Source organism: Cetorhinus maximus, unplaced genomic scaffold (genome assembly GCF_964194155.1).
Source record: "Cetorhinus maximus unplaced genomic scaffold, sCetMax3.hap1.1 HAP1_SCAFFOLD_645, whole genome shotgun sequence".
Taxonomy (NCBI): Eukaryota; Metazoa; Chordata; class Chondrichthyes; order Lamniformes; family Cetorhinidae; genus Cetorhinus; species Cetorhinus maximus.
The window spans coordinates 60,464-73,116 of record NW_027596587.1 but is presented as its reverse complement, the minus strand read 5'-3'; the positions used below and the strand labels follow the sequence as shown (position 1 = coordinate 73,116).

The 12,653-nt window shown below is 42.2% G+C and overlaps 1 protein-coding gene across 2 annotated transcripts in view; it reads right to left on the bottom strand.

Annotated features, from left to right (window-relative positions):
- Positions 1-8,756, bottom strand: part of LOC144674379 (uncharacterized) — a 55,216-nt gene extending 46,460 nt beyond the window's left edge. For both annotated transcript variants that reach the window (XM_078535778.1, XM_078535777.1), the window contains exon 1: positions 8,512-8,756. Coding sequence is in view for 1 of the 2 variants with exons in the window: in XM_078535777.1 (XP_078391903.1) it covers positions 8,512-8,611 (100 nt within the window). In the remaining variant the exon portion in view is untranslated. The remainder of the gene's footprint in view (positions 1-8,511) is intronic.
- Between the last annotated feature and the right edge of the window lie 3,897 nt (positions 8,757-12,653).

Here is a 12,653-nt window from a genome sequence, read left to right as displayed (position 1 = left end):
GGTTTGATGAAGATTGCAAGGGAAGTACTGAAAGTGCAATAGGAATGGTGCTGTGAATTCCTACAGTGTCGAAAAACACCATAGAGAAGCGAGTCTTCACCGTGGACAATATAGGAGTCATCACAGATGGGGTAAGCATAGAACACGAAGCCACACAAGCCTATGCAATAGAAATGAATGGAACTACAGTGGGATCAGAGTTATTTAGGTGCGAGGGAACAGACAAAACCACCATATGTTCTTACCAGATATATCCGAATGAGGGAGCCCTGTGTGGATTTAAAGCAAAGGGAATGCTGAATTGCACTTTGGTAGCGAGAAGAACAATAGGTAGTACCACCCGAATAGGATACACGGGCAGAGGAGTGTACTGTGTGACCACCAAAGAAGCAATATTTCAATATGGGCACTTAAGATGCCCAATTAATGGGGCCACCTTCTGTTTGCAACCGGACGTCCCAACTAGGATAGGGAGGATAGAGTTAGTAGACATTCATAAAAGACAAGCAGTTGATGTGAATGTAACGGAAGAAATAAAAGGGAAACTTAAAAATTATAAGGAAAACCACTTGACAGAAATCAAGTTATTGCCCGAACATTTGACGAGAATAAAGGAGGAGTTAACTAAAACCTTTGTGACCTACCTAGAAGTTGAACAAAATACCGCAGGGAAAGCTAAGGATATTAGCAGTATTAAGGAGAGTAATTGGTGGGATGATATTTGGGATTGGGGGGACAAATGTACAATTTATCCATGGATAAGAATTGTTTCTCATGTTGCTGTAATCTTGATATTTTGTACTTTGATATGCTTAACGTATTTTGTACTAATGCTCAAACGCTGGAAAATTCAGATGGAAGGGAAGTTAGATATGGAATTATATGTGCTGAAAAGGGACTGATTGATTAACGAAAATGTCTGGTCTGTCGATAAATAGTCGTGAACCATGTAACTGTTGTAAACCATCCATGTACCATGCATGGTTTGGGGGTGGGTGATGATACTGCCTATTTAGAGAAGGTGTGTGCAAGTGATCCATTTGCAGTACCCTTCCAATGGATCAAAGGTGGGGGGGGACTGTAGCCAGAAAGGCTAAGCAAGCTGCAACATTCATGGAACATGATGGTAAAGGATGTCAACATAGAAGTAGTGGCAGGAATGGAATGTGCACCATCAGCTGAAGGGGAAGGGGCGATTGATCTCAGGGAACAGAAGGTACCCCACCCCCCCCCCTCTTCCCCCCACCCCACCCCAACCACCTCCCACCCGCCTCCCCACTGGATGAATCAACATAAATGAGAAACTAACTTAATCACAAGGAACAGTGTAACAGATGGAACCTGTTTTACACTTATCGCTTAGTAAACAGATGACCACGATTCACATCAGGATGTGATTGAGAACGTTCCCAATGCTGGGTGCAACTGTATAAAAGGAGGAACTTCGGAGACATGGACAGCGAAGACCTGCAGGAACGACCCTCGCCAATTGGACCCTGAGACAGGGACTCTCAGCAACAAGATCTACCACCAAGCCAGAGACTGATCACCTCTTCTTGGACGGGTAGTATCAATACATTCCAAACTGTGTAAGCTTTTAGAGTTATTTTGGCTTTTAAGTAAGTCCATGTGATATAATAAAGTCGACTTAAAACGAACTACCGGGAGTAAGACTGATTTGCTTCAGTACATCAGTTGTACTCAAAGACAGAGTCAACAGAGGGCCCTAGCCGGATTTGAAATGCGGACAGTGGGTGATTGGACACAGAATAATAATTGGTTCTAGATTATCACCATAAAGTAGGATTGGAAATCCTTGACTTTTGGTGGGATCTGTGAATCCTGTTTAATGAGTATGTGGAGGCAAAGAGGCATTGGAGATGCTGTAAAGTGTATTATACAGGTTGGAATTCAAAAGGGCATTGGAAGTTGCTTTGACTTTCCTACAGATGGAAAATGTAACTCTGACCGGTTTACAGAAATTTACCGAGAGCAAGCTAATGGAATTGGCAGATAAGTTGGAGTTAGAATTACTTGAAGGGGTGAAGAAAGCAGAGATATTTGAGATAATGGCACAGCCTTTAAAACTGGAAGGGATAACAGAGACCACGTTCTCCCTGGGGTGAGTCAACTGAGATAGCTAAGATCCAGTTGCAAATGGAGCGACTTGAATATGCAAGAGAAAGAGAAGACAAAGAAAGGGAATTGGAATATGGGTGAAACGTGTTCCCTCAGAACATACAGGAAAGGAGGAGATGGTTTGAGGTAGTCCAGAGAATTCTTCTTTGATTGCTGGTGAAGGAAGTCAGGATAACAGAGGGTCTGGATGTTTTGTGTCGAAGGGAGAAGTGTTCCCTTGCTCCTCCAACAAAATAAATTAACAAATCAAAATTCTGGGAGATACAGGGTCAGATCAATCATTGATGGTGGCTGATGATACCATTTGTGTTCCAGGTAGTTTTATGAACTAGAAACTATTAATAAGTGGCATTAATGGAACTTATGAACCTGTTTCTTTGCGTAAAGTTAACTTACAAAGTCACTTTGTAAATGTAATTGTTACGGTGGGAATTATTCCCCAATCACCTATTGAAGGGGTGGATTTTATTCTGGGTAATGATTTGGCTAGTGGAGACAGCAATGTGGCAACAACTGTATTGCAGCAGGCCGTTGATCATGCTGATCTTAAGCAACTTCAGAAAACTACTGTGGCCAAAAATGAGGTGCTTATTGCCGAGAACAAGAAATCGAAGGAAAACCTGTGGAGGACCAACTTTTACGTATGAAAGAGGAGTTTGTTAATGAAAGAAGAGAATGTGTGAGAACAATTGAGAATCAGTCACAGAAAGTCGAACACTTGACTGAGGACTTGAGATGTCTAACTGTTAAACTTGTAGAAGCAAATTTAACCAAAGTCAACTTTCAGTTAAAACTTGATGAACTTCAAGCATCAGTAGTCTTTATGAAATATCATGGAAAATGCCTTGATCAGGAAAAGGAATTGTTGGTAAATCAGAATAAATGGTTGATGTTAAAAGAGAATTAAAAACCAAAACTAACAAACTGTTAGAACTTTGCTGTGCAAAGAGCAATGAATTTCTTGAACTTCAATGCAAACTGGAGAGGATGAAAGAGATCTGTGATGTGGAGTGTCACAGTTCCAAAGTTGTTCCTGTGAATAAAAATTTCTTGCTGAATTGTGGTTCAGTGGAGCAAAGCACTGATCCAAGTAAAATTACTAATATATCAACCTCGGTAATGGACAATATGAAAACAACTAAAGTGCCTGCAGAATTGGAAATCAAGAATTTCAACAAAAAAGACTGAAAGCACAAAATGACACTTTCAGGTCAATGAACAGAGACACTGATTTACAAATGCCTGCCGGTGCTAATGTACAAAATACAGCAGTTGGAATCCAGGCAAGTGGACAGGTTGCAAAAGACCAGCTAAAACATGAAAAGGAGTGGACTGATATAGTTCATGAATTATGCAAAAGAATTGAAGGGTTGGAACGAACGATGAAACTCCACAGGGAGAATATAATTGACATTGCCCAAAGAGACGCGGAAAAGACCTGCTCGAAATGGGATTGTGAGAAACAACAAGATCATAAAAAGTTTAAAGATCAAATCAAGCAGGAGTATGAAACCCTTTTGTATCAATATCTTGATACAGCATCTTGATGGCACCCTTGAAACGGCAAAAAGAGATTTCAACCAGAGAAGAAACGAGCTGTTAATGTACAAAATTGTCATTTTGACTTTGCGAAATCGAAATGAGAATTTACCACATCTGAGTTTGGAAAATGGGCCTGAAGATGGAATTATGCCAACAGCTAACAAAAGGACAATTGGGCTGTAGACTTAAATGAAAAATTCTTTGCTGAGTTAAAGACTGGCGATAAGAAGAAAAATAAACATTAGTTGAGTTATGATAATACTATGATGTGCAAATTCTACTAATCTTGCTACATTTATTGACTTTAAGTACGTTTTTGTAATTGTGAAATATGATGTGTAATTGTGAAATAAAATGAAAATTTATTTGTATAGTATATAATAAGTTATTGTTAGAGGTTTATGATAAGTTTGTGTGAGGCAGATATGAGGCCATTGTAAAGAAACCTTCACTGTTGTGAAGCTTTCTTTCCTCCAGAGGAAAAGGTATTAGGAAATAGAGATGGATGAATTAAGTTGTATTTGTAGGTGTTAGGAATGAGTTTTAGCTTTAAATTTTAAGTTTGATTTCTATTTCTGTATTTGTGGGTTAAGAAAAGGTCAAGTTGAGTTTTGGTTTCACTTTAAAAGGTGCCTCCATTTCTAATGCGAGTTTTACAACTCTAAGTTAAGTAAAGCAAACAAGAGTAAAAAAAACTGGGCTGTCACCTAGCAACAGGGGTCCAGTGAGGCAGGGCCCTCGTGCAGGCACACACAGAAGAAACTAGAAACAGCAGTTTGATTTGGAAATTGTTCAAGCTCAGTTGGTTTTGAAAGTAGCTGCCAAGAGAGACTGGAGCCAAGGGGACAGATAGCCAGTCCCACGCTAAAGAAAAGACCCCAAAATCCAGGGAAGTGGAACAGGAGAAAGTGCCAAGCAGACCTTCTAATCAAAGGGAAGGAAAAGAACCTGGAAAAGGTCCTGTTGAGTGGAATTAAGAGTGAGGGGCAGAGAGAAAGGTTCCAGATTTAAGCTTCAGATTTAAAGAGACAAAAGCTGCAGAAAGCAGACTTAAAGCGAGAACAGTGAGAGAGAGTGTATAGGAGAAAGCTTGAATGCATGTGGTGACTCAGGGGTTAGGAACATTGGAAGGAGAGTTCACTCTGGAGGTGAACGTTTGCAGAAGGCGTCTGAGAGAATGCATTGGTTTAGGGGCAAGATTCCAAAGCAAGTTCTTGGAGAGTGGAGATTGGAAACCCTCATGTGAAGGACGGAGTGCAGTGAGACTAGTTGGCTCACTGGGGGGAGTTAAGGAGGAATCCATAGCATCTGGTTGAGCATCTGTCACTTGGTTTCAGGGTGTGGGTGTGTCTGACCACAGGATGCCTATTGGTTTACATGGGCTGTGTACTTACTATGAATCTTAGAATATAAGGTTTTTGTAACTTGTGTTATCCTTACAAATCTGTATATATCTATAAAAGGTATAGTTGTGGGTGAGGGATATTGTAATATGGTTCATCTTTTCTTGCTTAATAAATGTTTTATTCTTTTGTTAAAAGTTCATCAGCTGACTCCAGTGACTCTGTTCAGTAGCCCCTCTCCACGTATCTAAACAAATAAATAAAAGTTAGGATCTATCAAGCTGGGTACCAGTATGGGATTAGACTTGTCCAGTGGTAACCTCAGCTGGGGATCATAACAAACTGCACTTGAACAATGTCTTTCTTGGCTGCAAAATTCTTTCCTGAGATTGTGAAATGTTCTATAAGAATGTGTTTTTTTTTCAATTCACCAACAATGAACCACTGATGATCTCAGGGTTTACAATAATGAGGTACTCAACCATTTCCAAGTAAAAATGGGTCAGATACAGGTAGGTTATAACAAAGTGAAAGCACAAGTGCAAATAACTCTAAGCCTGTTCATTTTTTTTTTAAACTGTTTGATTGTTTCCAAAGACAACTTTATCCTAACTTTTATGATCTCTCCATTTAATTATTCCAGCATTCTCCTTGCTGGCCTCCTGATCTATTCTCACTATCCATCACAACTCACCAAACCTGGTTTCCGCTCTGCTTCCTTATCACTCACACCCTCACCAAACACTCCTGACGTGCCAACACATCGATTACCAATTCCTCATCCTCTTGGAATTTCCCTTCCCCCAGCTCTCCTTCTTGAAGAGAGGGGAATAGAGGAGTAACTCTTTCGAGTTGTCAACAATCACAGATTGTAACTCTTTCGAGTACATTCACAGTTCTTGGTTTCCGGGAGTGGGACATGAACCCACAACCTTCCGATTCAAAGGCGAGGGTGCTATGAACTGAGCCACAGCTGACAACTAGAGGGACAGGGAAACAGAACAATGACAAGAGTGGTCCTTGTGTGACTCCTACTGGCTGACTGTAGAATGGTTGATATCAGGGAATCAGGCTACAGCACCATCTCTGGCCAGAGTTGGCAGTTCACCCAGAGCATCACGGCAACAACTTGCCTTTGGACAGCACTTTAACAACAATCACAACCCTCGGTCTTATACGACGACTTGCCTTTCTAAGGAGCCTTTAACATCAACAACCAACCTTATTTCTTTAATAAAAGCAAAATACTTATATGCTGGAAATCTAAAAGAAAAACAGCAAGTGATGGAAAAATTCAGCAGGTCTGGCAGCATTAATGAGAGAGAAACAGAATTAATGCTTAGAGCCCAATATACAGCCCAGAGGCTGTAAAATGCCTTTAGGTCGATTAGGGAATTTACATCCTTTTGGAATCAACATTGAGTTCAACAACTTCAGACCATGAACTCTTGTCTTCCATTTTTAATTTCTTTTTCCCCAATTTCCAGTTTACATGTTATGCTCATGGTCTTGCTTTCAGACAGCGCTGACCTATATTCTGCTATTAACACCTACTCTGGACCAATGCTTTGTTTCTCTACTACTATCATTATCACTCCCTTTGCCTTTTGTTCCATGATATCTTTGGTATTTCATTTTCCTCACCCTCTAACCTATCCCTGACCTTCCCTTTTGTTGCACTCAGCCCCTCCCCACTTTTTCATCAGAATAAAACCCATCGCATTTCCACCTTGCTTCAGTTCGGGAGAAGAGTCAAATCTGATTCAAAATATCAACTCTGTTTCTCTCTCCACAGATGCTGCCAGACCTGGATCTTTCCGGCACATTCTGTTGTTATTTCAAACCTCCTTTCTATGGAGCTTTTAATAGAATATAAAATGTCCCAAATTATTACACTGGAGCTATAACAACAACTTATATATATATATATATATCACCTTTTAAAGTAATGAAACATCCCAAGGTGCTTCACAGGAGCATTATAAAACAAACTATGACACTGAGCAAATGCTTGGTCACAGAGGTAAGTTTTAAGGAGTTTCATAAAGGAGGAAAGCGAGGTGGAGGGGTGTAGGTATCTCAGAGCTTAGGGCCCAGGCACCTGAAGGCCCAGGCAGCTGAAGACAGCCACCAATGTTGGAGCAATTAAATTGGAGATGCCCAAGGGGCCAGAATTGGAGGACCACAGATAATCTGGATTTGAGGAGATTCAAGGACAGGTTTTTGGTCTATTGATAGATCAAGGGATATGGGGATCGGGCAGGGAAGTGGAGTTGAAGCCCAGGATCTGCCATGATCGTATTGATTAGTGGAGCAGGCTCAATGGACAATGGGCCATATGGTCCACTCCTGCTCCTATTTCTTGTATTCTTGTAAAAACAAGGGGAAGATTTTTTAAATGGAGGCATTGCTGATCCCGGAGCCAATGTAGGTCAGTAAGTACACGGGGTGATGGCTGAACAGGAATTGGTGCGAGTTTAAGCAGCGGGCAGCAAATTTCAGTTCTTCACTTCCATAACTCACATATCATGTGGTTAAAAAGAAATGCCCTTAGTGGGAATGGGAGATAAATGGCTAGTTTGGCAATGTAACACATCATGGAGTTCAATGTTCTGTGTGGGTGAACAGGAGAATATGGGTTTATGATTCCTGTGATGAGTTTCATTCTTACCAGGAGAGGGTATTGTGGTCCAGAGGGGAATCAGAGAGGGAAGGGGGGGAACAGAGCAATGATAGGACATGTCCTCGTGTGGCCCCTAGTGGCTGACTGTAGAATTGTAGATATCTGGGATCAGGCTACAGCACCACCTCTGGCTGGAGTTGGCATTTCAACCACAGAATCACAGCAACAACAACTTGCCTTTCAATAGTGCCTTTAATAACAACAACTACTTATATTTCCACAGTGCCTTTAAAGTAATGAAACCTCTCAAAGCACATCACAGGAGCATTATAAAACAAAGAATAACTCCAAGATACAAAACCACATACGAATCAATCAAAGAGGTCAGTTTTAAGGAGCATCTTAATGGAGGAAAGAGAGAGAGATGGAGAGATTTAGGGAGGGAATTCCAGAGCTTGGGACCTAGGCAACTGTAGGCACAGACACCAAAGGTGAAGTGATGGAAATAGGGATGCACATGACACCAGAATTGGAGGACCGCAGAGATCTCAGAGGGTTGTGGGACTGAAGGATATTACAGAGGTAGGGAGGGTTGTTGGGGCTGGAGGAGGTTACAGAGATAGGGGGGGACCATGCAGGGATTTCAAACAAGGGCGACAATTTTAAATTGTGGTGTTGCTGGAACAGGAGCCAATGTAGGTCAGTGAGTAACAGGAGCTGATGTGACGAATGGGGCTTGGTGGGTGTTACTATACAGAGCAACAGAGTTTAGGATGAGCTCAAGTTTACAGGGGATGCAACAACATTTCACTGACAAGAGTCCAAAATCATATAACTCTCTGATTGTACAGATGGTTTACTCACCAGTTGTAGTGCAGGACAAGTTTCCCAAATCAACCAGTTGTAAATCCTTGGACGAAGCAGTTCTCATGTGACCCTCTGTATCTCTGGACCTGGTCAACATCAGCAACAACCATTCTCTCCATGAGATCCTGATGCATCGGCACTGACCCCCTGGAGTAGGTTTTGGAATCGTTAATGCTTTTTGGGTAGATAGCCTCCCTCCCCATACTTCCAATTTGGAGGATGGTCGCCAAATATAAGAGCAGCTGCAGAATGAAGAAACAGTTGGTTGACATCAACTCATGATTTTTTTAGACCATGACAACAGTTCAGCGCTCGTGTCCGTTTGGCCAAAGCTAAACAAAACTTATTCCTGGGCTGTCCTATGAGAAGAATTTGAGTAGAATGGGCCTTTATTCGCTTGCACTTAGAGGTGCTCTCACTGAAGCATATAAATTATGGGTTTGGCAAGGTCGATTATTGGCAGTTGTTTTCCCCCCTGGCTGGAGAGTCTAGAACTCGGGGGTCACAGTCTCAGGGTAAGGGGTCGGCCATCTTGGACTGAGATGACTGTGAATCTTTGGAATTCTCCAAAGAACTGTGAGTGCTCAATCGTTAAGTATATTCAAGACTGAGATTGATGGATTTTTGAGCAGTAAGGGAATTGAGGGATAGGGCAGGAAAGTGGAGGCAGAAGATCAGCCATGATCTTATTGAATGGCAAAGCAGACCCGAGGGGCCTATTCCTGCTCCAGATTCTTATGTTCTTATACGCAGGTGACATATTTATCCCACCAAGGCACTGCTTACATGTTTGCTTTCACTTGCTTGTATAAAAAGCATACAAGAGGCCTGATATTACCAGCCAAGTAGTTTGAACTGGTTTGGAAAGGATAATCATAGAATTTTATGGTTGGTGAGGAGAGGTTGGAAAAATTCAGACTTATCCCCTTTGAACAGAGAAGGCTAAGAAGTGACCTATTAGAGGTTTTTAAGATGGATTGAGGTTTAGATAATGAAAAACCATCTCTTCTGGTGAGGGGGTTAATGACTTAATTTAAATAGCAGATTTAATAACCAGGTTTGAAAATCATCGATAAAAGATTGGGACAGGTGATTAGGAGAATTTTTTTTTTTTTATACTTATAGAGTCATCAGGGTCAGGAATGCCTGACCTGAAAAGGTGGTGGAAGCTGATTCTATAAATGGTTTTTAAGAAGAAGTTGACCAAGGATGATGAAATTAGAGCGTTACAGACAAAAAGTGAGGTTGTGGGCCTAAGCATAACTGCTCTCTCAAAGGGCCAGAACAGACATGACAGGCTGAATGGCCTTCTTCTAATCTGTAAGTTTGCATAGTTCAATCAATCCACAACACAGGAGGTCACTGCACCTTTAGTCATTTTCAGTGTGCGAGCGTCACTCACAAGGCTGGCATTTATTGCCCATCCCTCACTGCTCTAAGGTGGCAAAGTGGTTGCCCACACCTCCAGGATTGTCCTGGAGTCTACAGGAATCGAAGATTAATCTCCAGGAAAGAGCCAGGAGCAAAGCCTGAGGCATTGAAAAAAAAAAGGCTCTTTCAACACTTCTGTCCATTAATTCCAAAAATGTCCAAGTTGAGAAGGAGAGTTAAGAATCAACCACTCAGATAATGAAGAGGCTGCTCGCTTTCTAACTGGTCAAGTGGGAGGCCTGGAGGATGGACGTGCCAAGTAACCAATGGGGTTGAACATGGGGCACTTGGCAGGAGGCAGTACCATGACATAACCTCTAGGAATGCACCCAGCCAGAGCTAGTAACTGTATTGTGCTGGGCCGCCTCCCTTGAGCCGCTGGAGCCCATGTGTTTTTCTGTCTCTAACTTTATACTTTTTAACATTTCTACCAGATCTGTGCCACCTCCTGCCAAGAAACCTCTTCACCATGAGGGGCACAGGAGGTTTTTTTGTTTGAAAAATATACTTTATTCATAAAATATCTGAAAGAACATTACAAAACATTTCTAAATGGCCATCACAAAAAGAGCAATCAGATTCCACTTTAACACATGGATCATGAGGTGCTTCAATACAATCAATGAATATTACAGTCATTTCAATATGGTCATTACAGACAGTCAGACAGTGCCAATGGTATTGGAGTTATCGACATACATCATGTTGCACTCTGAGGTGCTTCAATACAATTATAATACATTTAGTATTCACTACATACATTCATTGTGAGTCGTACAGCCTGAGGGGTCTATACCTTTCCCAGCCCCTCGGTGCACTATGGCAGAAAGGTCTTAGACAGCGACCCTTCCCCATTGCACCTTTGCGGCGGCTGCCCCAAGCTTTAGTGCGTCCCTCAGCACGTAGTCCTGGACCTTGGAATGTGCCAGTCTGCAACACTCGGTCGGGGACAACTCTTTGTGCTGGAAGACCAACAAGTTTCGGGCAGACCAAAGAGCGTCTTTCACCGAGTTGATGATCCTCCAGCTGCAGTTGATGTTTGTCTCGGTGTGTGTCCCTGGGAACAGCCCGCAGAGCACTGAGGAGCACAGGAATTGGAAGAGGCCATTCAGCCCCTTGAGCCTCTCCCACAACAGACTAACGCTTTCAACACCTCTTTGTTCTTTTGTCTGTGACATCTTTTGGTTATCTGCTCCTATCACTGCTTGCTTGTCCCTACAACCAACCCCACCCCCGCACCCCCACTTCTCCCCCCCACCACCACCCCCACCTTAAACCAACTTATAGTTCACCCCTCTCCTATTTTTACTTAGTTCTGTTGAAGGGTCATGAGGACTCGAAACATCAACTTTGTTCTTCTCCGCCAATGCTGCCAGACCTGCTGAGTTTTTCCAGGTGTTTCTGTTTTTGTTTTAGACTAACGCCTCATCTCCCTTGGACCCTGTCTTGTGAGTACCCTTCTCAGTGACTCTAACATTCTTCCTAAGGTAAGTTATCCAATCATTTTAACAATTTGAAACAAGTAGAAGCAAGGTTTCTCCAATGTGGAATAAACAACACAGCTCAATTTGGTAGGAAGATCGAGGAAAGGCAATATAAAATAAAGGGTACAATTCTAAAGAGGGTGCAGGAGCAGAGGACCTGGCTGTAAAATTATTGAAGGTGGCAGGACAGGTTGAGAAAGCAGATACTAAAGCAGATGGGATCCTGGGCTTTATAAATAGAGGCATGGATAACAAAAGCAAAGAGGCTATAGTGAACCTTTATAAAACACTAGTTCAACCTCAGCTGGAGCACTGTGTCCAGTTCTGGACATCGCAGTTTTGGAAGGGTGCGAGGGCAGAGGGAGATAAGTCTTTTTATGCAGCAAATGGTTAGGATCTGGAATACACTGCTCCATGGTGCATGCAGGTTCAGTCGTGGCTTTCAAAGGGAATTGGATATTTATCTGAAAGGGAAAAAACTTTGCAACGTTACAGGAAAAGAGGAGTGGAAGTATCTGAGTTGCTCTTGCAGAGGGACCATGCCCGACATGTCGGGCCGAGTGACCTCCTTCTGGTGCTGTGACCCTTCTCTGATTTAACACTATTTAACCTGCTGCAATGTCAGCTTCATGGCACCAGAGGGCGAGCTGACATGCCTGCATCCTCCTCTAGTGGCCGAGAAAGTTTCTGCAGCACTTTGTTGCTGATTCTCTGCAGGAGATTGAAACATATAGAATGATACAGCATAAGAGGAGGCCATTGGGCCCCTTGAGTGACCTCTTTCTGTTCCCGTAAACTTTCATCATAAATCTGCACCCCCCCCCACCCCCCTCCCTACCAAGCTCTCTTTGCTTTGGGAAAAATAGCATTGTAATCTGAGGGTTTATTTGCTTTCAACCCTTAGTGCATTCTGGACCACAATTCACACATAAAACAATTCACCTCATCCTCCCTCATCTGGTTCTTTTACCGATTCTCTTCAATCTGTGTTCCTCTGATTACTGATTCCCCCTGCCACTGGAAACAGTTTCTACTTATTTACTCAATCAAAACCACCCCCCATGATTTTGAACGCCTCTATCAAACTGTCACTGATAGAACAGAGCTTGAATACTTGACTATTGTTGAGAAAAGAGATATGTCGCTGAAGCTTTTCATCTTGAACTCATCAGGACAAATAAAAGAATGCCAGATCTCAAACAATCACAACAATTTATACTACAG